The 26,402-nt window shown below is 41.5% G+C and overlaps 1 protein-coding gene across 2 annotated transcripts in view; it reads left to right on the forward strand.

Moving 5' to 3' along the window:
* The window catches only part of LOC137286205 (uncharacterized), a 28,278-nt gene extending 6,545 nt beyond the window's left edge, over positions 1-21,733 (forward strand). The window contains exons 1-2 of one of the 2 annotated variants that reach the window (XM_067817924.1): positions 13,242-13,524; positions 19,900-21,733. In XM_067817924.1, the coding sequence (XP_067674025.1) occupies positions 19,994-20,620 (627 nt within the window). In that variant the 5' untranslated portion in view covers positions 13,242-13,524; positions 19,900-19,993 and the 3' untranslated portion in view covers positions 20,621-21,733. Of the gene's footprint in view, positions 1-13,241; positions 13,525-19,899 lie in introns of those variants that run through there. The other variant, XM_067817923.1, reaches the window with a different exon arrangement.
* Positions 21,734-26,402: the final 4,669 nt, after the last annotated feature.

Genomic DNA, 26,402 nt, shown 5'->3' on the forward strand with positions numbered 1-26,402 from the left:
GCTGATGCTCACAATATCGTTCGCTGGGAATGCTTTACAGTGGCTAGCTATTCATGGCATCGTTCACAGTGAATGTTATACAACTGGTAGATGTTCGTAGTATCGTTCAGAGGGAGTGTCATACAACTGGTTTATGTTCACAGTATCGTTGACAGTGAATGTCATACAGTCGGTAGATGTTCATAGTATCATTCATAGGGCATACAATTGATAGATATTCATTGTATCGTGTAGTGTTTCACTGTATCATTCTCTGAGAAACTCTGCATACAGTTGGTAGATGTTTATTGTAGCTTTCATTGTGAATTTCAACATACAACTGGTAGATGTTCATTGCATCGTTCACCAGAAGTGTGTACATACAGACGCATATACTCTACATATTGGTATGATTTACTGATTTTCAATATAACACAGGGCTCCATCTCCGAATGGTAACTGTAAACATTCGCGCAATGAACATCACTGGAGGACATCAACTGGCCAAAAAGCCATTCTCCGCCTTTAAGCCGAACTCATACCTCATTCAGTATTCTGTAACAACACCAAGTATGACGTCATCAATGCTGCTATAGAAACTACATGCTCACGTGACAAGCCATGGTGGTGGCCAACAGTATCTGGTGTTTTGTAAACAGGAGCAAGTGCAGCACACGTGTCTGGCTCAGCAGGAGCTGAGTGGTCAGTGAACTTTTATCATGCCACACTAACGAACAGAAACTCTGAACACGTTGGGAACCTGTGCTTCATTACCACAACTGCAGTTATATGAATGGTATCACGATAGGTAGATAGATGCGCAGCAATATCCCGAGGGGAAACACCTGAAAATGGGCTCCACACATTGTACCCATGAGTGAGAGAGAGAGAGAGAGAGAGAGAGAGAGAGAGAGAGAGAGAGAGAGAGAGAGAGAGAGAGAGAGAGAGAGAGAGAGAGAGAGAGAGAGAGAGAGAGAGAGGTGGACAGAGAGTGCACCCGGGCCTTGGGCGTGACTTGCTTTATCCACTAGGCTACCCCACCGTCAGCCCAGAGAGAGAGAGAGAGAGAGAGAGAGAGAGAGAGAGAAATAGAGAGAGGTGGACAGAGAGTGATAGGGGGAGGACAGAGAAACATGGATATGATTGTCATCGAACCATGGTATACATTTAATAACCCACTGGAACTAGTGGATGTCGGTAATACACTTCTCCCACAAAGGACAGCTGTAGTTGTCATGGAAACCATAACACTGCCAAATGGAAATAAAATAACCATATCCACTGTCAGGTCCAATATCATCCTGACTCATGTTCCAATTATCAACACGGTAATTGAGTTATCTGAGAGTGGTCAAGTTTTACGTTGACGGAGACATCTACCAATGACCTTTCACACTTTCAAAGGGGGAAAGGTCAAGGCTGCTAACGATCATGCTGTACAACGTTGACGTTCACAAAACGCTCATTAGAACGTCTCGCGGTCATGGAGGACGAGACTGGACCTCATTATCGTCAGAGAACATGACATTAGCTCGCGTTTATTAACCCTGTGATGACGTTTCCAACGCAACTGACGCCTCTGATGAAATGACGTGAAGTTGATTTCTATTTAACGCCGTACTCAGAAATATTTTACTGTCTGTAAATAATTGATCCTGGACAAACCAGACAATCCAGGGATTAATATTATGAGCATCGAAGCCAGGTAAACGTGCACGCACTTAAAGCTGTTTGGGCTTCACGCATTGTACCCATATGGGCAATCGAAGCGGGGTCAGTCCAAAGCTTTCAACGTTTAACCACTAGAATGCCCCATCGTACCTCATCCTTCATGAAGATAAATTAAATGTGCATTTTTTTCTCTTTTTTCAATTTTTTATCTTTCTTTCTTTTTTTTTTTTTTTTTGAGGATGAAATTGCTACTTTAACACTCATTACGTAACATGTAATGAATGTAGCAGTAAAATTTCGTAAAAACATTCATTTCTTCACAGATTTTGTTCAAATTTGAAATACTTGTTAGTCATAAGATCTAAAAACAATATATGATTTTAAAAAAAATATTGTCCAAACAGTGATTCGGACCCCTGTGGATTTACCTATAAAGAATAGACCCTGCATTTTTGGCTTGGCATAGTCAGTAGGTCTAGATTCCTGCAATGCCTGGAATCAGAAAAACTGTCACAATATCTCTGAAAGATATGTTATGGAGATATTTTGATCGATTTTCTGCTAATTTCTCTGTCTTGAGCCCATTTCAGTGACTGCCGATTCTACCGAACATTTCACCCGACCCACAGGTTTCAATCCGGGAGTCAACACAATGGTCAAGTTGATATGGTACCAATTTTCGAATTCCATTAGTTGTATTGGTTTGCTACGTAGCCAAGCAAACTGCAACAAATGCAGCGGATTAAACCATGCTCACTCATGAAGGATAACTGGGTACCAATATGATAGAAGTGCCCGTGTTTGTTCACATGTAGTTTACATGGAAACACGGTTTGACTGAGCCCGGTGAAGTTCAGTAACCTCAGATAGAACCCCTTCATCTCCATGTCGCACTGCACACAGCGAATTTCTCCAGTAACGACCGTTTGACATTTAAGATATTCCAACAATGTTTTGGTTTTTCATTTCCGTGGAAAAAAGATCAAATTATTCCTGTGTGAAAAGAGAAGACCCAAGGCAATATTGGTTTTATGTACGTAATGCGATGGTTGCAACGTGAGCATATACAGCGTAAACAGGCAGAGTCTATATATGGAGTGGAGGTCTTCGTTTGATGTTTATTTCGCCATGCTGCAAGGGCCAGGCTTAACACCAACTCTGTAGGTTAGAGCATAAATCATTTGTTTCATCAGACATTTGCCAGTACACCAACAACGTCATGTCTTCCAAATTCAAGTTCATTTAGATTATTAGAAAATTCATGCAAGATGAATAAAATATCTTAAATACTATTTTGTCTGAGTCCGAATATTGCCTCTCAAAATCACCTTATCTCCAAAGGCTCACTTCTATTCTACATTGGAAAATCCTTCTTGGATACACACCGAACATTTATGTAAAGCTATTTCCTTTTGGTTGATTTAGTTCTTGGTGCTATGAAACCACCGATAAAAACAAAATTTACATTCTATTGCATGCAAGCAATAAATACATTATACATTGTGACGGTGACACATTGTATACGCTATTCGTAATAATGAAAATGCAATGTCTGACTAATATATGAATACCAATGCAATGAGACTAGACTAATATTTAGGCTATGAACTTACTCTGAAACTAATAGCGCTATTCAAATAGAAAATGAGTCCTACTGACTTTACGAACGAGTCTGAGGACATCTATGCTTTCTTCAGCTGGAGAGTTTTCATTAAGCAGTGCAAGCTCCAAGGGGAAATTATATAGGTCTGGGAACGTAGAATCTGCACAGCGAATACACCTTATTACAATTAAGACCTTTACTGAATGAACAAAGACGGGGGTAGAGGTAGAAGGCTGGTTCAATTGGACCTTTAAAGCTTTGTAGCCTGTGTCACGCTCCCTTGTGCCTTGCCCTTTCTGCAATGCTAAAGCTCAACGTGAAGCAAGACTAGATTTCCTCAGTTCTGAAGCTCCCTCCTCACTGGGGCCCCTGTCTTTTTCAATTTAAATGGAATTGTCTTTTCCTTCAAAATTATATGTATTATGTACCATTAAAGAAAAGTATGGGATATTGGACTTAAACGAATGATAAAATGCAAATGATGAAGAAGGAAACAGTGATGAAGAGAAAGTAAGTGAAGATGTGACCATTAATTCCATTCCTTTGGAAATGTTTAATTTCTGTGGATATATTTTACTTTTTCTCATACTCATTGGCATTGGCTAGTGGTATGTTTGCAAAATAGAATATCCCCTACTTTGTTTGAACGGTATATATGTGTGATCGTATATTCAGAGACTAAGTGTTGCTTGTGGAGATGTGGGCTAGAAATGTTAACCTCAAGGAAGTATAGAGGTAGCAGTCAAAGATCACCACACCTTTTAGTTCTCTACATCACGGAATAGGTAACGGGATAAAGTCACACCTTTTAGTTCTCTACATCACGGAATAGGTAACGGGATAAAGTGGAATACATACGTGCGTGTCGACGTTGGCGTATTGATAACTATTGCAGTCAGTCGTCACGGGAGAGCTCACTGACAGGTACAGCAGGAATAGATATGGGACCAGCCTCTGACAGCGCCAGGTTAGCGTGGGCTATCTATCATAATACCGTCAGACGGATGTTACAGTCACCTTGACCTAGTACTCGTTAGGATGGGCATGGGTCATACTAACGATTAAAAAATATGTTTGATAGAAAAAATACCTTTTTCGACCGAAAAGGAGCCCCAGTGAGATGGAAGATTCAGAACCTGGGGAAATCTAGATTTGTTCGTGAAGGTCTTTATCATTACGGACTGAAAGGCTGATAGAAAATCTGTTGGGTTCTGTCTGGCTTCAGGGATTGTGAGGAAGACTTGTGCAGGGACTGTGAGGCAGACGAGGTATTGGTGTCTATTCTGCAATACGTAGACACTGTCGGATGTTCCTGCCTACGTCAGTCATAGGTTCCACCGTCTGGTATGGTCACCACACGGACATTGTTTAGACTCTTGTATCCTCTACTCTGGTGGGTATCTATGTATGTTACAGTCGAATTGTAAAGTCGGTCATTTCGTGAAGTGACTAAAAGTGTCAGCCATTTGGCGTCACTTTGTGTAACAAACCATTAGTATACTTCAGTCATTTCAGGAAATTTCACCTAATACTTTCACCACAATTTCAACATCACTTATTGCCACTAACAGTTTGTTTGACACTTGCTGTGTCCAGAGCAGCCATACCTCGAAAACCCCTATGCGCCACATATAGATGAAATGAAATTCATGAAGTGACTGAAGTATACTCATTGTTGACGTGAAATGGCTGACCGTCTTAGTCATTTCGAGAAATGACTAATTTCACAAGCATGTGTGGACCTGGGGCACATTTCACAAAGCAACCGTTACTAAGGTCAACCTTAACTCCCACTCTTCAATATTCCACGAAGGTTATCTTAGTGACTTACGATCACCTCAGTGCTTTGAGACAGGAAGCCCTGAACACTGAATCGTAGAATGCAGCTTCCTGTGTGTTCACGGGAACAGTCTCAGGTGTTCCTGAACAGTGTCAGGTAGAAAATTATTATGTTTATCATTATGTGTTATCATTAGTCTGTCGTACAGACCCTGAAGCAAATATATCCAAGAAAGCCCACGCAAGTCTAGAAAATGTGGCAAGTCTAGATTCCCTTAGCTTCTGAAAATGAACGTTGGTCCTATAATTATGTAGTACTGGGTATATTATAGATACGTCCACGTATCTATAGTGAGTGAAATCCTTGTACCAGGGCATACCACAGATATGTCCATGGATGTGAATGTGAGTGAAATCCTTGTACCAGGGCATACCACAGATATGTCCATGGATGTGAATGTGAGTGAAATCCTTGTACCAGGACATACCACAGATATGTCCATGGATGTGAATGTGAGTGAAATCCTTGTACCAGGGCACACTACAGATATGTACACGGATGTGAATGTGAGTGAAATCCTGGTACCAGGACATACCACAGATATGTACACGGATGTGAATGTGAGTGAAATCCTTGTACCAGGGCACACTACAGATATGTACACGGATGTGAATGTGAGTGAAATCCTGGTACCAGGACATACCACAGATATGTACACGGATGTGAATGTGAGTGAAATCCTTGTACCAGGGCATACTGCAGATATGTACACGGGTGTGATTTTTGTCCGAGTTATAGAATATACAATATGAGGCTTGAGCACGTAGTTTTTGGTACTGAGCAGTGGTACTGAGCAGTGTTTCACTTTGTTTCACTTTATGACTGTTACAAAAACCGCGTTCGGGAGGCAGTCCTTGGCAGCGTTGGAGGCCAACAAAAACGCGCTTCAGAAGTGAGCTGTCGACTGCTGTTAAATGCCGTACCCTGTTTTCGTGCCGTGTCCCAAGTTGACGTACTTGCACAATAGTCTTGATTAGCAATTGATTCTATGCGTAACCAAGTGCAGTTGTCAGAAAGATTCCACTGACAACCTTTGACAAGAAAGACCAACGGCAGTACCTGTGAAGTTGCCCTGTAGCAATGTACGTGTCTGTTCTCCCACTAACGTTGCCGACCGCGGAATTGAGTCTCCTGCTGTGACCGAGTCTCTTACAACCACCAGATAGTGTTTCAAGATAGATCGGCTGGGTTAGCGCGAACATTCCAACTAGCTACACAAACAAACATCTCGCTCGTCTGCCGAAAGAAGCGGGGCTGACTATTATCAGAATGCTGTTCTCTTTGCACCCCTACCAGCAATCCCGTCTCGAAGTACCAATTCACCTCTCCTCTTGTCAATCCCATCAACCCACCCCAAAACACCCAGTCCTCCAAATCATCCCTGCTTGATAATTAGATAAATATTTATGTATGCTCCCTACATTTTACTGGTATACCAGCTGACACGTTCGTAACTACTCTTGTCATTCCGACAAGACTTGTAGGTCAAGCAAAGAGGCGAATAGCTACGAATGCCAGCTTACTGCACATAGATGTCCCTTTGTAAGCGGGAGCCGATTGCTGTGTAGTTCATCTGTCACAATTTTGTCGGTGCCAGTTTAGACATTTTTGGTTTCGAGAGTTATTGTCACTGTCACGTTCTGTTTCCATAGGAACCAGGATGTAAGGATGATTTGCTGATCTCTAGGTTCTCTTATGTAATTTCTTAAAACGGTCGGCGAGATTGGCTCGTAGGTGCAGACAATGGATGGTCCGACACACTGTGCATTACTTGTATATGTATACAAGGTGTCTGGAAAATCTGCTGCGTCTGGAACAAAGAAAAAATACCATATATCAACACAGACATACGAACAATATACGGGCGGTTACCATGTTTGGCGCACCACTACCTGTATCTGCCTTTTAAACAAGACTCACTTTGGTGGTAGTGTGACGACCTATGTTATGTGAGCTATTTAACCTTTAGGTTATGGCAGAAATTATGGGTATTGTGAAAGTAGACAATCTTCGGGACGATTTATCGCATCTTGCTAAGACTAGGGGTCGCAACTACCCATAGTGGATTTTAGTGAAAACACCCATGCTTCTTTGTACACAACACAGTAATAAAGCAGTCGGCAACCATAGACACAGCTTGGCCGTGGTCACTGAAATTTACAATCAGAATGTCTTCGGGCACTTAAGTTACTGCTCGTAACAAACCCGGGACCAGCCGGAGAGTCCATTTCGTAGGTTACGAAAAGATGCAAATGGTGACGAGTATGATATCTGGAGTTATTTGGTCAGGTTTTGTCTGGAAGCTTCAGCTGGTGGTAATTTAACCAAGGTCAAACACTTGGTTGACCAGCGATCAATTTGGCAGACTAGTGACCAGGGGCGGCATTACAATGACCGATGTGAAAAGAGAGGATCATTAAGACACCAGTGGTTCCTGGAAAGGTTTTCAGGAGGCGCTTGACCCTGCAGTCCTGGTCATTAACGGGCACTTAAATAACCATTTGCCGTTGACATATATCATGGCAGCTGCAAGATGGCGGATTTGTCAACATGAACGTCAAGAAACGCCAAATATTGACGTTCAGTGTGAATGGCGTTGAAATTTGAATCACATGGTCACTGGTACTTCTACCGAAGGTGAATTTATTTGTGCGGTGAGGGGCAATATGCTTATCGGTGATTCAGTGCCAGAGTGTGAATCATGTTGCGTTTGAATCTCAATCCGCCAAGGCACTTCACACATTTGAGAAGAGAAAAACAACAAACAAACCTTTACATATGCATTTGAAGGACATTTGAAAATGCCCGCGGATGGCAGGTGATATATTACTTTTGGGGATTGTTTTCGTGGAGGATTGTCTCCCTTAGTCATAGATAGGCAATGTGCCAGCCGGAACCAGCTATTGATAAGTCTGGCAAAGCGGAAAGAAAATGTGTGTTTACTATGGAAAAATACAAGTGGGACTTTTTTCAGAAACATGCACCAGATTCTTTTATTGTTGGTAATGCGCAGTACAGCGGACTTAGCACGGTGCCTTGAAAGCCCAGTACACGGTTATGCCATTGGTTGTTTACCAATATGGGAATGCACCAATGTCCTGATTCCTTTACAACATCCAGCTTCTGCAACACCGCTCATATACACCCCCAATGAGACACATAATCTGTTGTACAGTGACAGGAATGTAGCTAATGGGTACATTTCCTGTTCCTATATATATATAGCTGTGATATTGTAATATTAGGATGTTTTGCAGAGGACCAACTCTGACCCGGATCTTAACTGGGCGATAGATATAGATGTGTTATGAAAAAAAGAAAGTTGTTACGGTATATCGTTCGTATGTGCACTGACAAGCACATACGTGAACATCCGGGTTAGCATTGATCTTTGTGGTTTGGGGTTCAGTGAGGGGGTTGCCTAGATTGATGTTCATGCTATCAATCACTTGATAGTCTGAACCATACACGTTTATTTGCACTTGCAGCTGTCGATTCTCTTTTACATCAATGAAATGTTTCGACGTAACGTTGTCTGAAATGTTAAAATTGATGCGGAAGAAGATGAATATCACGAGTTCTTACCCACATACATTTAGTACAGCGAAAAGTCAGGTAAAGTCAGTATGAGTCTGTCCCATAGTCCCTGAACCGCATTATTTTCCCTTCCGCCCAGCCCCTTGGGTAACGCTAAAGCCCCGAGTGAAGCAAGTTTAGGTTTCCTGAGGTTCAGAATTTCCCATCTGACTGGGTCTCCTTTCAAATTAAATGGGTTTATTTGTTTCTCTAAAGATAATGTATATTCAAGCAGTAAGCGTTAATCTAAGTCAGGACTAGTCTGTCTCACAGTCCCTGAACCACAATATTTCCCTAGCCCTCACTGCAGTGCTAAGGCCCAAAATGAAACAAGTCTAGATCCCCTCAGCTGAATTTCCCATCTGACAGGGGTTCCTTTTCAAATTAAGTAGGTTTCTGTGTTGCCATGAAAACTATATATATTCAGATATCTAATCGTTAGTCTAACAGCCAGGACGTATGCCGTAAATAGTACACAGAGTACGGAGTTAAGCAACAAGTAAAATGTAGCTGATGACAACACTAGACTATATAACTGCATAATCAGAGACGATTCATCTCAACATGCTACTTTGTATGTACTCGTATGTACATCAAGTACACGCACGTCTCTGATCAGTGTGTGCTTTAAGTAACCTGGCTGGTAGGCAATCAAAACAGTAACCTTTCCATATTATCATTTATGTAATACAGGTGCCATAATGTTAAACATACTACAACGGGGACAGAAAGAGTGAGTGAGTTGATTTTACGCCACTTTTGCAATAGTCCAGCAAATATTCCAGCAATATCACGGCGGGAGATACCAGAAATGGGCTTTACGCATTGTATCCATGTGGGACATCGAACCCGGGCCTTCAGCGTGATGAGCGGACGCTTCCACCACTGAGCTACCCCACAGCTAGAGCCAAACCTTTATGCAGCACGGTAACTTTCGTTACTAGGTAGACATGGTTGAGGATGGATATGAGAACCAAAAATGATTTATTCATTAAATAACCTACTAAATTAAGTTACTATTTTTCTGTCTTGAATAAATGACCAAATAGTAATATTATATGACCCCTGCTTGAATGCACATCAAGTCACTTTGCCGGTGTCGTTTTTAATTCTTACATTTTTCAATACTGTACATGTTAATATATTGCACCAAAACAAATCACATCGCGTTGACATCGCGAAAGAACATTCTTACATTTGTCAATACTGTACATGTTAATATATTGCACCAAAACAAATCACATCGCGTTGACATCGCGAAAGAACATTCTTACATTTGTCAATACTGTACATGTTAATATATTGCACCAAAACAAATCACATCGCGTTGACATCGCGAAAGAACATTCTTACATTTGTCAATACTGTACATGTTAATATATTGCACCAAAACAAATCACATCGCGTTGACATCGCGAAAGAACATTCTTAAATTTGTCAATACTGTTCATGTTAATATATTGCATCAAAACAAATCACATCGCGTTGACATCGCGAAAGAACATTCTTAAATTTGTCAATACTGTTCATGTTAATATATTGCACCAAAACAAATCACATCGCGTTGACATCGTTTCCGCTCAGTACGTTCCAATTTCGTCGATGTGGTTCTTGAGTAACTTTATCACATCACACATGCAAACAAGTAGTTTTAATATCCTGTGTATCAATCCCTCTTTGCCGCTAACTCTAGTGTGTTAAAGACACCTGATATATCCCTGTAACAAGCCAGCTCTCGACCCTCGAGCCCGCCTGCCATACTGCAATTTGCGCAGTTAAGATGGATGCACAGACCGTTGGCACGTTTTCAACATGGCCAACGAAGCAGCTTATGAGAAGAGTAAATATTGTTGTTTACAACGTTATAATCTCCTGTAAATGCAGACTTAATACTCGGCACGCTTTGATGGACCAATGGGTGTGGAAACTTGTGTGTCAGATATCAAGGTTCACAGATCGCCTCTTCACTGAGGATTACATACATAGGTAATTTGAAAATCGTTACGTACAGAATTCGTGTCGGTTGTGAGGATGGGAATCGTGGCTTTTGATGCAGGTGTATTCAGTGTTGCTGATAACGAACACAAATAAACAAACTGTAATCCAGAACCTCGAGACTTTAGCCATTTTCCTGCACTAAAGCCAATTTCCGCCACACAGACTCGGTTAACAGCGCAAAACACAGCTCGTTAAACAATTTGTTGGGTAAAAATCTTATTAAATGCTTCGGGCGATAGCTGAGTGTAACACATCACCGTTGAAAGGTGCGTTGTATGCTGCAGGTTTCCTGTGTCACCTGCCTTCTGCACTGTCTAACCCGTGAAGGTCCGTGTTAGAATAGACCTTCAGCAACCCATGTTTGCCATAAACGGTAACTATACTTGTCGTAAGCGGCGACTAATGGGATTGGGTGGTCAGGCTCGCTGACTTGGTTGACGCATGTCATCGGTTCCCAATTGCGCAGATCGATGCTCATGCTGATGATCACTGGATTGTCCGGTCGACTCGATTATTTACAAACCGCCGCCATATAGCTAGAATATTACGTAAAGCTAACCTCACTCACTGACTCTGCACTGTCTAATGTCTCCCTGCATATACCGAGGAGACGATCTTGTATCCGCTTGGCTGAGATGCTATCATGGTATGTTGTACCATCAAAGTTGCACACTGCTGTGGTTAAATACACCTTGGGTGTTTGTAATGAGGGGGTAAATGTATCGTTTCTCCGTACTATATCGTTTTAATACTGGTATTTCTCATATACGATACAGGTGCTTGGGTAAGCTGGTGTTTAAAGCGTTCGTCACGCTCAATTCCCGGGTTTGATTCCCCCAGGGGTACAAAAAGCTCATTTCTGGTGTCCAACGCTGTGATATTGCTGGAACATCGAGCGGTTATACTGACATTTTGTATAAAAGGCGTAAACCTAAACTGATTTACTGACTCTAATGTGATAAGAGTATTACAATACCAGTCGTAGTACCATTAAGGGTGGAGTGGTGGGCATGAAATTAAGGTATTCCCTCGTCAAACCTAGCGAGGGGTTAGGTTTGATTCTCATATGTGTGATAGAGGATACTAAACGACCTTCCGTGTAATACCATTTTTATTAAACGAGTTAATGATTTGGTATCAAACGAGCGAAAGCGAGTTTGATACTAAATCTTTGACGAGTTTAATGAAAATGGTATTTCACGGAAGCGAGTTTAGTATTCTGTTTATTACTCGCCAACATAAATTGACAGAAGCTACGGCGAAATTGACTACAGTGTGAGGACTCTCAGCTTTCAAGTCAAGCAAGGTCTAGTAAAATCGCGACTCAACATTAGCATTGTGACGTCACAACTTTGAACCATTTTGACGTCATACGTCAAGCGGTATTACACTAGTGTAATATTGAAGTGAAAATATTACACTGCTGTATCTTCAACGGGCGAGTAATAAAAGCAGGTATCTGGTGTTCATGAAGTATTATTGCTGGTAGATAAGGTACAGCGCAGAACACAGTGTACCAGAGTGAGTGAGTGAGTGACGAGCCGAGTTAGGTTTACGCCGCACTCATCACTATTCCGGTTTTTGACAGCGATCTGTTAATAATCGAGGCTGGATCAGATAATCCAGTGATCAACAGCATGAACCTCGTTCTACGCAGATGGGACAGGCTGACATGTGTTAACCAAATCACCGGGCCCTGACCACCCGATTATGTTACCTGTACGGCAAGCATGGGTTGCTGAAGATCAGTTCTGACCTGGATCTTTATGGGTTCGAGATTCTAGAACGATGATGGAGTCAATGTATTGCTTGCATAACGATATTCTTCACTAAATTCAAATTATAATATTTACAAAATAAAACCTGAGTGAGTGAGTTTAGTTTCACGCCACTTTCAGTAACATTCCAGCAACATCACGGTGGGGGACACCCGAAATTGGCTTCACACATTGTATCCAAAATGAAATCTGATGTATGTATACTAGTCTGTCGTACAGACTCGGAAGTAAATATATCAAAGAAAGCCCATGCAAGTCTAGAAAATGTGGCAAGTCTAGATTCCCATTACTTCTGAAAATGAAGAAAGTCCCAGGGCTCTATTTCATTACGTTATTTTTTTTCACTATGAACTTTTTTCAGTAAAATGTTTTTCAGAATGCTCATTTTAAAGACTAGTTGTTAGTCTGTATGTATACTAATTTAGCAGGAAATGTTTTAAGAAAGTTTCTTTAGTTATAAGTAATCCCATCCGTTCATTTTATGTTATATTTTGTAATTTTGCAACATTAAACATTGATATGATCTCATAATGTTGTCGAAACGCGACATTAATGACAATTAGCATAGTATCTAATCTAACAATTAGCATAATAAGCACTCAAAAAATGTTAAAAGTCACTTCTTTAACTTACTATGTTTAATCTGTCATGCCATGTCAGATTAGGTAAGTACATGTAATAAGAAAGAATCGTGTGTTCTTATGAAACCTATTTTCTTAATAATGTATCTCTACCGCTGTCTGAGCGGGAATCACAGCGGCTCTGTGTAAACGTCTGGGAGACAGCCGAGCTCACCCTTGTTTTAGATTAGACCTGGTTGTAGGGTCAGAAAGATACTATGTGCCGACAGTCTGCAACGCTGACGCGAGCGGCACGTGAGGAGATTCGCTTCCAGTGTTGTCGTCAGCTGTCAGTGGCAGTAGTAGCAGACGACATTGTCTGTCAAAATAGTGTCAGACGACCGTTATAACAGTGCTTATACAAGCGTTGTTTGGTTGAAACTCATCTCAAATGTGGAGTTATACTGACATTTTGTACAGAAGGACACCGTTTGGCTGCCGCACGACTTCTCTCAACAGGTAACACAGCAGAACGCAGTAGATAGCAACTGTAATTTCAGGTAGAGTCTTGTTTCAGGATTGAATACGTCTCTCTGGCTCGGTTAAGCAGCTGGTTCAGATTGATTGATAAGGATTCAATATGTGGCAGGTTTAGTTGCGTGTTGGTTTCACAAGTGGTGTGGATTACTGTTCAGCCGAACCGGTGCACGCAATACGACAACATGTTCGGCAACGTCGACAGGCATGCGACCGATAGCACTGGGATTTAGCCAAGCTAATTACGAGGCTGCACTGAGGGTTCATTACGACGCACTATTGTACAGTTGCTCGCAAGCTCCTTATTCTGAGGTCAGAGATATGATCGAATCAAGTGTGCTTCATGTAGAGCATCAAGCATTAAACCAGGCTATGGTAAGGGGACATACAATCTTAGCTCTCATGAATGTATGACTGTATAGAGAGACCATCTATTATATGGTCTCGACTATATATGGAAATAATTCAACCATAAGGCGTTACGTGGGCCGGATAAAATTCATGGTTATTCTTCACTTTACAGAGCATACTGCATGTCAACTATAAAGACGATATATTTCGGGAGTTCACTTTTAGGTCCGTTTTTCAAGCATTTCACAGGGATACGTTCATCAATGGAGTCAACTGATAGGGTAATCCCGTGTTGAAATATATGTTATATCTGCGCACAGATGTGGAAGTGGTCCAAGATTTTTGTATTTCTTTAAAGTAGACTTTGAGTTATTGGGGTCGCCATGACCTTGAACATGCATGCATGTCCAACCCTTCTTTCTTGGTCTCTCAGATAAATACCTATACCATTAACGCGGCATGGCTATGCCTAGACTAACGCATTGTCTATGAATGTATGTAATTTTGATTGTAACGAATAAAAACGTTTAAATTAAAAAGGAGCTCCAGACAGATCGGTGATTCTGAACCTGGGAAAATCTAGACTTGCTATATATAGGATTAACATGGAAGGGAGGGCTAGGATGTACGTAAAATAATTTAACATGGTTCGAGGACTGTGAGGGGGATCGGGGTGCACCCTGTTTGTTGGTATCTTCTGCAGGCATAATGCATTACGTCATCATTAACAGCGCTACTCTGTGCTGTGCTCCGGGTGAAGCGAGCTGTCGACATTACCGTTGTGTAACCCATTCTCAACACACGATGAAAAACATCTGCCTGGACGGGCACTCTCCGAGTTCTTAAACACCCTGTCACTTCTCTGTTACAATTTCTTTAGCGCTATTACCCATCCATCGGCTGCAGTATTCGACAGCAGAGACAGGGTAAACAAACAAAGGCAGCATCACGTCGTGAGAGTACCGTGAAGGTGATTTGTACACTGCCGGTCGACACTAACCTGCTACGGCAGTGGAGTGTCGGGATGCACAGCTGTGGAAGGCGATGCATTCTAGTCTCATTTCTCATTACGCCTAGCACTGAGTAAAACAACGCTTAGTATGTCCAGATATATCATTCTGATATTAAGGAATAAAACCTATGTTGATTGTAAAGGAGCCCCAATGAAATCAGAGATCCTGAACCCTTTGGGAAATGTAGACTTGCTTCATTACGGCTTTAGCACTGCAGGGAGGTTTGGGGAAAAGATGATGTTTGGGAGTGTGGGACATACAAGAACTACATGGTGGCAGTGTATCTGGACTGTTGTACTGTAGCAGTCTGTCCCGATGCTTGTATTGTAGCAGTATCAATAGTTTATAGTGTTGTATTCTTGCTTGGCTACATTGCAGCAGCTCATTTCGTTTTATCAATATCCCAATGACATTACATTGTGTCGGAATTTCTTTTATCGATTACATGTATCCATTGTAACCAGATTTGATATATTGTATGAATGCCAAAACGAGATGACTTCAATTTATCAATGTATCATGATTATATGTTAGTATCACTGCCTCCAGGTGATTACATTATATCAGTCTGTCTAGCTGATTACATTGTATCATTGTATCTAGAGGAATACATCTGTCAGTTTTTTAGATGCTTATATTGTATCAGTCTGTCTAGCTGTTTACTTGGGTTGGCGTATTCATGTCATTACAGTGTCTAGCTAGAATAACTACACGGGCCAACTACACAAATACACACACACACACACATATCATATATACATACATATATATACATACATACACATACACACACACACACATTTGTTTGTTTTTTTTAATCCAGGTTATCACATTGTATCTGACTGTCTAGTTTAGTATCAGTGTATCTAGATAATTACATGAATCAGTTTCTTCAGGTGATCAGATTGTGTCAGTCTGACTAGTTGATTACATTGATACATTATCCTTGTATCTGTGAATCTAGCCGATTGCATTTGGTCGGTTTCTTTATAGTCTTGCAATGTACAGATTTGATTGTGAGTCTGTACATGTTCACATTCACCAGTGTTTACATTACGGGTTCTCACTATGGTAATGAAAATAGTTCTTTACACACTGCATCCACTGTTGGTGATTAACATATATAATCTTGCATGTACATGGGTTTTACTGATTGTCACATTTCATGTACAATACAGAGACACAGCAGTCGGCTTGTCTGTCTGTTCGTTGTTCGTGTCCCCCGCATGGGCACAGTGTGTGAAGCCCATTTCTGGTGCCCCCGCCGTGATACTGCTGGAATATTTCTAAAAGCGGCGTAAAACTAAACTCACTCACTGACATATTCGTATGTCTGGATGACCATGTTTTTTTGAGATTGTAACTCTGTTGAAACGTTGCAAACATGAGGACACGTTGTCAATTGTGAGCTTTCTCTACATGGTGATTTTTACAATTTCCTTTCCCCCTTTTCAGGGAAAAATGCTTGATTTTGACGCAATTGACAGGGATGTTGTTTATAAAGAGTACATGTATATTTCCCAAAATGCCTTAAAAACAGGCCAGATTGTAAACCAATGCTTTTAATGATAGAATGCCAATTATTGTGTCGCCTCGCCGAACGCAATTCTTTGAGACATGCAAAAGACACACACTTACAAAATTCCGAACCACAATTCTGTGAAATCGTTATTATAGCTCAATAAGGCCTAAAAATTGCTGTGGTTCCGATTAACCGATCGATCTGTAATTTCTGGTGCCCTATTTTTTAAAGCAATATGAATAAAATAAACTTTCAGGTACCATTGTTTAGTCTCAGTATCGACGGACATCGGTCATTCGGATAGAGAAGTCGACATGATGTCTTGATTGAATAAACAATTACACATTGATAAATGTGTTATTAAATTGAAATGCTCTCATGAAATCTGACAGGCTGCGTTTGTTTAACCTGCTGTTACAATGGTGTGTTCCCCGCGTTCAGGGGGATTTGTCTCATCCTGATGACTCCTGCTCAGAGAGTTTTATTAGACACGGAATAATCCAACCCTATTTTGAGCACAAACAAAAAGTTTGAAAATGTCTCAAAGTCACAATCTGGCTCCAAATACGTCTGTTTGGTCCCGTTGGATTTTCTTTTAACAGTCGCCGTAACTAGAGGCTTGTTTCCATGGTAACTGCTGACTTGCGGAAGTATAGCGTAGGCATCACCACTGGAAACGATCCGGTAGTGTACATCTGACCTTTTACCCTATACCTGGAGGACGATGGCGTCTTTCTTTACATATTCGCTAAACTAGATTGGTTGGATGAGGTGGGGTTTGGCGTGGCGTTGAATACTGCACGTGCATGACAACGTGCATACACGTGCGTATGTCTACTCGACAAAAATATTACCGGTTTAGTAGTGATGTATCAGTTTAAACATTAATATGAGTTGAATGAGTTCAAAAATTAAGTCACCCAGCAGTCATATTCCGACTTTGAGTTTGACACAAACAGAATACTGACTCCTAGCTGACCGGACCGATAGCCCAGTCGTAACTTTACACCTTGCCAGAAGCTGATGAAGGGCATAGTGCTACTTGCGTTTTGCGGATAGGGGCCAAGGCTCATCATGCACAACACGAACATCACTGCATATGGAGTTACTTCCGGTTTTTCACCATTATGTCAAAGTATCCATCAATTACAGTATATACCTTGATGTTAGCTCTTTGTCTTAGAAGCCTCTGAGAATGCAGTTTTATATCGTAGACAATAATAGGACATCTAGTCCTACAGACCACTTGCATCAAGGGAAAGCAAGCCAGTCAGAGCCGTCATGCGAGGTAGTAAAACCATGAAGCCTCTTTCAGACAGGTCTAAGTACGTCATTCAGCAAGTTATTGACAACAGGTCATTATCCGTTCATATACATGGGGGGTTGCCTAGTGATTCCGTTCGCTCGTCACGCCGACGACCCGGGTTCGATTGCCCACCTGCGTGCAGTGTGTGAAGCCCATTTGTGGTGTCGTCTCACTGTAATATTGCTGAAATATTGCTAAAAGCTGCGTAAAACAAAACTCACTCACTCATTCACTCATATGCAAGATGCCACTGTCAGCCAGGTGACATCGCCCAGTCAAACCATACTTTCATAACAATGTAGTTATTCTGAAATCACATGCCACAATAATAAGGTAAAATTACAGGTGTAGTGTATGCTTGATGCTGGGATTTACAGGACGCAAATTCCTGCGTCCTATGCGCATAAATATTGACAACGGGCACAGCGAAATAGCTATGCGAGTCCACAGGCACGCAGAAAAAGTAAAAATACTTTATTTTAAAAAGTTGATCAAGCAACGATACGTTATCCATGAGTCTGAAACTAGACGGGTTATGATATTATTTGCAGTTTAATTGTTGTGGTGATTTTGATACACGATACAATAACAGTAACTGAATTGCTGCAATATTATAATATACTATTAGTATTAATAATGATAATAATACCTAAGTGTCTGGGACACCCATTTTATAGTCCACGACTCCTGAAAATTAACAGTGTGAATCCATGTGACCCTCAAATATAGGACTCCCTGCTTGATATACAAGGAAGTCAATCATCTATGACTTTAATAAGTTCAGCTGAGAAAACATCACATTATTAAAATAATTGTCCTTTATTGGCATTGCTTCGTTCATCATGATGAAACGTACACGGAAAAAAATCGTAAACTCTAAGAGAAAACTAGATGTCTGACTCTGCAATTCGAAAGCGAAGATGTCATATGGGATCATTTTTACTGTATACTAATCAAATTAAAAAACATATTAAGTAAGTATACACGACACCTTTACATTAAAGCAATTAGACACACGCACACGCACACACACACACACACGCGCGCGCACGATATATATGTTCTTCTATCATATGCTGTATGTTCTAGTATAAATGTATATCACGAAATACTGATATAACGAACTATGATTAGTGGCCCCTTTAAGTTCGTTATAGACTAGCAAGCAGACTTGCCAGCAGCAAGTTGCTGTAATATTGTTATCCTGCCATACAGATCCTGAGGCACATATATATCCAAGCCACCACAAGCCTAGAAAATGTTGCAAATGTAGATTTCCACAGCTTGTCAAAATGAAGAAAGTCTCAGGGCTCCTTTACATTATATTATTTTTTTCATGAGCAAAGCGAGGAACTGTTTTTCTGTAAACTATGTTTTTTTCAGGGACTAGTTGTTAGTCTACAATAGTACCAAAAGTCACTCTGACTAGTCCAGCTGTTCTATGAACCTCTTATTGCCCAATACATGGCAATAACATGAAAGTCATCTTGTCTGGTTCCGGCTCACTCTGGTGTAGATCAGCACACCAGTGTAACCTAAGGACTGCAGTCTATTGCCAGCCTCACCAACAATATTCCGCCAAGGAGCTCTCCGAGTTAACCCTGCCTTGACCTCACCCACAGCTGGGAATGGTTACCTACATCTATACCGTAAACTCTGCGCAGTAAATAATCCTTCATGTCCGCGAGACCAGTTCTAGGTATATTTCCGCTGGTCTAGATAAATGTTGACACTTGTCGGCATCACAGATTCTGCCTATATTTTGTTCGGATCTTGAATATCAGACATGGCTTACCGAGAAGCTTGATATGCTGTGACCTGTCAGATTTATTACCTTTTATATGTAGCTGGCGTCTAGTGACCGTTTGCCCTGCCTGAACTAATGATAGCAGTTAGACCTAATGGATGCAGCTGACTGATGTGACAAGACTTCCCACTGTTGCTTGTCGTGCACAACAATTCGTACTGAGCTAGACGTTACGATTTTCATAGACAGATAGATGGTGCTTTTATTCACGGGGATGGAGAGAGTCGAGTTTGATCCACCGAACCCGCAATTCTTCGGTATTGGATCAGCTATTTATTGATTTTTGGTGCTGCATATTACATGTTTTAAATCATATTTTGTAAGCAATCACGACATGATGGTAACTTCATTGTTTCAGATCCAGTATGGAAGCCAAGTAATCGTCGTCAGTTATCATCGTCTGCAGCACCTGATTGACCTTTGATTTCTCTGTGCCGCCACCTGCTGGGAGAATGGCTTCTCCTGCCAAGGTGCACGATCCCTTGTACAATTTTGAGACGCATTTCCCTGAGCGTCTGTCTCGCCTGCACCTCCACCCGGAGTTATCCTCCTCCGTCAGGCGTCAGAAGCGCACAAAGCGGTCGGGGGCACGCTACAAGACGCAGCCAGTGACGTTTGATGAAATACAGGAGGTTGATGAAGAACCGTCGACTGAAGAAAAGAAGGAAGAAGGACTGAAGGGCAAGTTCCAGGCCTTCTCGAGGTCCATGGATGGACTGTTGCCTAAGTTACCTTCAGGATCGCCAAAGCAGTCGTCAGTACGGAGACATCCCGGTCACCCTCCCGTCATCCAGGAGAAGGACGCTGAGGCTGAATCACGTCTGCAGGAGCCCCCTAGTCCGGTGCAAGCTGTGCCAACAAAGGGAAAAGGAGCAGAGACAAGACTCACGGAAGCAAATCAAACAGATGAGAAGCTCCAGGCAACGTTGACTCCGCCTGGAACACCGTCATCTCCGGAAGACGGTTCCCCAGTCGTGCCTCTTCCCTCTCCCAACACAGCGCACAGGAGACAGAAGGTAACCGCAAAGGCCAAGAAGAGACAGAAAGCGGCAGAAGCCGGTGGCGGAAAAGAAACGTAAAACTGGTCTTGGCCAAATGACGTACAAGTGTGCCTGAAGGTGAAGCTCTCCGCTATTTGTGTAATATATACCAATATACGATAAAATGTACTGTATTAATTACCAATTATTTACTGAGACATTGTTCCACATGGTTAATGTGTTTTGCCACCTACCCGAGAGGAAACTTAGCGTTGTACAGTGGAGGACCCGTCAAGATGTGACTTCGTATATATTTCGCTTATGTCATCGCTTCGGAAACAGTTGACAAGACAGCTAGTGTTATGGACTTGGAGTTCTTTATAAGAACACTGTATTCCCCCATTTTTGTTTATGGCTACAAACTGCTGACAGTCATGAGGTCTCAGAACTGATGGATCATGATATTTATTTTCTCTCTGCCCACTGTTAAGCCCACCTTGGTCCTGTGTCCCGCAATATGGCGACTATAGATTGTCCGTTAGTTCTGCCTAGTTGACGGAGTTATCAGTAAGCCGTGTCGTCTGCTCTGTCGGCTATGTTTACAGGTAGGCGTATCCACAGCGCGAATTAAAATGCTATCGAAAGTGAGCTATTCAAATGCTGCTTTGACAGAGCGAAAAGAAAACCTATGAGTACTTTCGTAACTCTAGCTCTAAAAGTGATACATGTATTTCGTAATTCATCAGAGTCTTTCGCAACTCTGGCTCCAACAGAGGAAACAGAGACTTTCGTCATTGACTTTTATCATAGAGGGAAATATCTTTTGCAGTTTAACAGCATTTTCACCAAGTCTGGATGAACGTTTACATCCACAAAGGTGCACAGAAAGCTCCTTTCGATTTTATTTTATGATTCTGCGCCAAGTGCCTGAGGGTTCTGAACACCCCAACGCCCAACCATGTGTGTGATAGTCCAGAGTTAGCCGAAAAGTGAAAATGTTACTTAACATGTTTGGCTCTGTACTATAGCCAGTTTAAAAAGGGTGAATTTATTGTTTCCTGTAGGTTCAACAGCTGAAGTATGCTGCTCTGTAAAGAATATGTTGTTAGATGTTGCGCCATCTAATGAGGTTATTACTTGGTTACTCGTATTTGTAAACAATACTGGGCAAATTTTGTTTTGTCCAAAAATAAACTATTATTTCAATACAAATGGCGCGTTGGTTTTGTTGTAAGCAATTTACTCAGTTAATTTTAAACATTTAGTAATTATTAGCGGGAGACCTAGATAGCCGGTCAAAAACAATACAGCATTGGAGACATATTGCGTCACAGTCCCTGAACCACATTATTTCTCAATTCCGTGGAACACTTCCTGGAATGCAAAAGCAAGAAAGCAAGTTGAGATTTCCTCAGATTCACGAATCAGATATCTGTATGTTGCATAGCCAAGTTAAATGGTAATTTTGTTTGAAATCAAAATCTTACAAGTTGATACACAAAATTCTCCAATTCGTTATATCACAGATGGCCTCCCCTTTACAACGTGTATGCTATGGTAGGCACGCTCAGTGGTATGTGGTATAATTCAGAACCTAAGCTGTATTGTTTAGCTCCAATTTATCTTATATACCTATTCCACACTTTTCCAGTACCCAAATCTTCGGTTTAGCAGCATTGTGCCTTTGATTATACGCGACCAGTGTATGGTTAACTAGTTTTAACAAACATGTCTAGTGTTTTTCTTTTGAAGTGCGGATGTCTTAGGCCGATATCACGCATGCCTAGGGTACATTATCATTTCATGCAACGAGGATATTTGGCCTGACAAGAATTGCTTTGTACACATAATAAGCTAAGTTGATCAGAATAGAATCATTGTTTATGGACATCAATATTGCGAATTTGGGATATGTAGGATGGACAAAGTATTTTTCAGGTGTAAACTGGTTCATGGGGACTTCAAACAGGAATAGAATGATATTCATCCTCGATATAACGCTTTTTACAGCTAAACGCGTTCCGTTTGTCTGACTCAGAATCAATCACTCTCACATGTCAAGAAGGTAATGCATGTCTTAGAAACTGACATGATAAACAAGTGAATTCCGGTTCCATTTCCACGTAAACTGCGACTAACGTCTACACTTTAACATGGTCTTACGAGAGTCGTAATGTTACGGTCGCTTTGTGAAATGGGTCCCAGGTGACTCAGATGCTTGTGTATCATAATAACCCCAACGTCATGGACGTTGATTACGGCATCCACGGTTTGCAGGCGCCATCTGAAAGACTGTTCAGTTGAAATGTTACTGAGAAACGCTCACCCACCACCTCACCCTGATCAACTGAAATGCTATCCACGCAGAAACGAGAGAGTCGCTGTCTCATCTCCACTCTGATACTTTACCTGTCCAAATATGTTAACCAAGAAATTACTCTCTCTGACGTCGGAGCAGGTGGGAGTGATTCTCAACCATTTACTTCACCTTCAGCTGTTGATTTGCTTTTACGCGAATGAAACGTTTCGGTGGAACGTCTTGTGCTGAATTGTTCAAACCGACCGGGAAAAGGATGAACATATGGAGTTCTTATCCCCACACCAAACACATTATTAGTACAACGGATAGTAAAGTCAGGATGTCTCGGTCTCTCAATCCCTAAACCACATTATTTTCCCTTCCGCTTAGCCCTTGAGTAAGGCTATAACCCCAAACGAAGCAAGCCTAAGTTTCCTCGGGTTCAGAAGTTCCCATCTGACTTGGGCTCCTTTTCAAATTAAATGGGATTATTTGTTACCACCAAAACTTATATATATATATATTCAGGGACTAAGCGATAGTCTAGGTCAGGATTAATCCGTTCTTCAGTCCGTGAACCACATCATTTTACTTCCGCCAAGCCCTCGGTGTAATACTAAAGCCTTAAAAGAAGCAAGTCTCGATTTCCTCGGGTTCAGGTTCTGAATCTCCACTTTCGCGTTTCAGTTTAAAAGAAAGTATTTGTTTCTGCCAAACGTATTATATTCAGAGACCAGGTGTTAATCCTTTAGGAATAGAAACAAGTCCAAACACCCCGTTCGAGTCCCCACGTATAGCCGATCCCTTGCCACGAATCTAGACCTACTGGATCAGATGGTTAGGCTTGACGACTTGGTGTGTCATGGTACCCCGACGGCGTGGATCGGAGTTCATGATATCAACCACTGTATTGTGACGTCAGGAATCGACAACTTACAGGCCACCATCATGTACCTGGGCCCCGTTTCACAAATCTATCGTAGCGTACGACCGTCATAAGTCTATGTTATAGTACAGGAGTTACGAAACCGCTACGACAGCTTTGTAAAACGTAGCCCTCGGCCTAGCTTTTCGAAGCTCTCTTAGCGCTAAGACTCTCGTTAGGAAATGTTAATGTATGGCACTTACGACTATCGTAATGGACGTTTGTTGAATGTGGCGTAAAGCAAAACTAACAATAATGATAATAAATCAGATACAAAGTGAGAGCCAGGTGTGATCAGCTTGGTGCTCCTTTTCTGGTCTGAGGGCCTTGAAGAACAGCTACTATTAGTCTGTCGCGACAAAGCAGGCAGTGGATCAACCTCCATGATGTTAGTGGTCCCGATGCTGTTAGATTACGACATGCCATGGCAGGTCACCGAAATCTCGGATAAACTCGTCAAGTCACGTGGTATTTATTCGCCGTAAACACTGGCGTGTGGGCTACAAGCACGCTCCTCCAGTTGTTGAAAAATAACCTAACCTTTAAGCCAAGTCAATAAGCGAAAAGCAAACAGATTCAGAAAAGAGTGTATTTTAATAGGAATATCGCCATCAGACAAACACAAAAGTATAATCCCTCCACACTATATTTCGGCATTGATTCTGAGTGAATGTGTGACACAAATGACAGTGAACCCTCTCCCCATTGGTCCATTAACATTCAGTTTAAATCCACCAAAGAAAGCATACACTTCTAATGAAACAAACACGACACGATTATGCGATAGTGATATTATTATTTGCTTTCAAATGTTGTACTTTAGACCTTATAGCTGCAGCGTTTGAGCGACTGATTTAAGTCTAGTATAGTTTCGATGACGTTTGTTCAACTTTGGTTGGTCAGATTTAATTAGCAGGTGTCAACTTTCCTTTGCCAGGCAGTTTAATGTAAGAAAAGAAGAAATAGATTGCATGAAGGCAATGCCACATTTTACTTAAGTATCAAATGTAATTACAGTTTTTAAGTCAAAATAAAATCATCCGGTATAAACTTACATAGAAGAAAACGGTAAGATTATCCACCCGTAATTACATTGTAATGTGTAATGGAGATCTGAAAAAGTATTGTAGATAACTAATGCATTAATGAACGACAGAACGAATGTAATTATTTTATGATTATCACTGATATTACATATATGTAATATACACGTATATGTTTTGTGGCAATATTACGAGACGTCAGTCACCGCAAAATAACGGATGGTTGGAATGCTGTGTGTCTGGAAAGCAGGGATCCGAGTTCGATTCCCAAGTGTACAAAGCGCACTTCTCAATACCCCGACGTGATGTTGCATGGATATTGCTGAAAACTGTGTGGTGTGTTTGTTTGTTGTTTAACACCTTACTCAGCAGTATTTCTGCTTTATGTAAATAATCGATTTTGGACCAGACAGTCCAGTGATCAACATCATGAGCATCGATTTGAAGAGTTGTGATGCAATGACATGTGTCAAACAAATCAGAGAACCTGAGTCGCCTCTTACGACAAGTACGCGATGCCAAAAACAATTCTAACCAGGATCATCTCAAGCAAAGCCTGCGTGAGTCCATATTCATTTCTTCCTGTATTTCAACAACCACCAAATAGCAACGTTTGTCGAGAGTATTCCCCAGCATACTCAGGTGTATGTAGCAGAGTGGTGTAGCGGCTAGCAAGGTGACCTCTCATGCCAAAGGCCCGGGCTTGAATCCCGGTGGAGACACCAAAACATTGTAACCTGGTTCTCATACTGTGTTGTGCCCTTGGGCACTCAGTCCACCCAGCTGTGTAAACTGGGTACATGGGTACCTGAGAAGCGGATGTTAGGACCCATACGGTCGCGCTTAGCAGCAGCCTTTGAAGTGCATTTCCGTTAGGGTGATAACGGAACAGCAGAGAACAGCATCGCTTTGAATTCTGGGCGCAAAACATAGCATTATTATCATTATTTTTAATCTGGTTTTGATTAATCGCAACCCCTGCAGTTAAACCTTGACGCGGCTTCCTCTTCGATGTCTCCATGGCAGTGTCCATACTTCTGAAAGAAATGGTACTCTAGTACCATCCACTACATTTTCTTTCAACACAGTCACGTACACATGCATGTGGGTTACAGTGTCACGGAATCCCAAAAAGGAAATTAATTCTTCTGACATTTCTGCCAGAGAAGAACTTGAAAAGACTCTAGGTGTTTGTCAAGTAAAGAACATATACCCTGCAGAAAACAATTGCCATATTTCGACATTATTACAAACTGTGAAGATCAGAAAAGCCGCGAGGTTTAAGTCATCTTCCGTGACATATATGTGACAATACTGCAAAGCTTTCTAAAAACCAAGGTCTTTCTGAACCCCGTGATGATGAAAAGACGCGTCTAATCTGATGATATAAGCTGTCATCTCGCTTGATATGCTGATGGCGAGAGACTTTGCGTTGATACCGCGTTGGAAGGGAAAGACATCACAAGCCGCCTCAACTTAGGACTGATTGCGTGAGGAAACGGCATAAAATACAGACAGAACTATTAAGTTCAAGATACTCTAGTCAGTTGTTTAGGAATCTTCCGACTACCGGAAGTTGCTGAATCTGCATCTCAGCTGCACTGTGTTCTACAT

Source organism: Haliotis asinina, chromosome 6, assembly GCF_037392515.1.
Source record: "Haliotis asinina isolate JCU_RB_2024 chromosome 6, JCU_Hal_asi_v2, whole genome shotgun sequence".
Lineage (NCBI taxonomy): Eukaryota > Metazoa > Mollusca > Gastropoda > Lepetellida > Haliotidae > Haliotis > Haliotis asinina.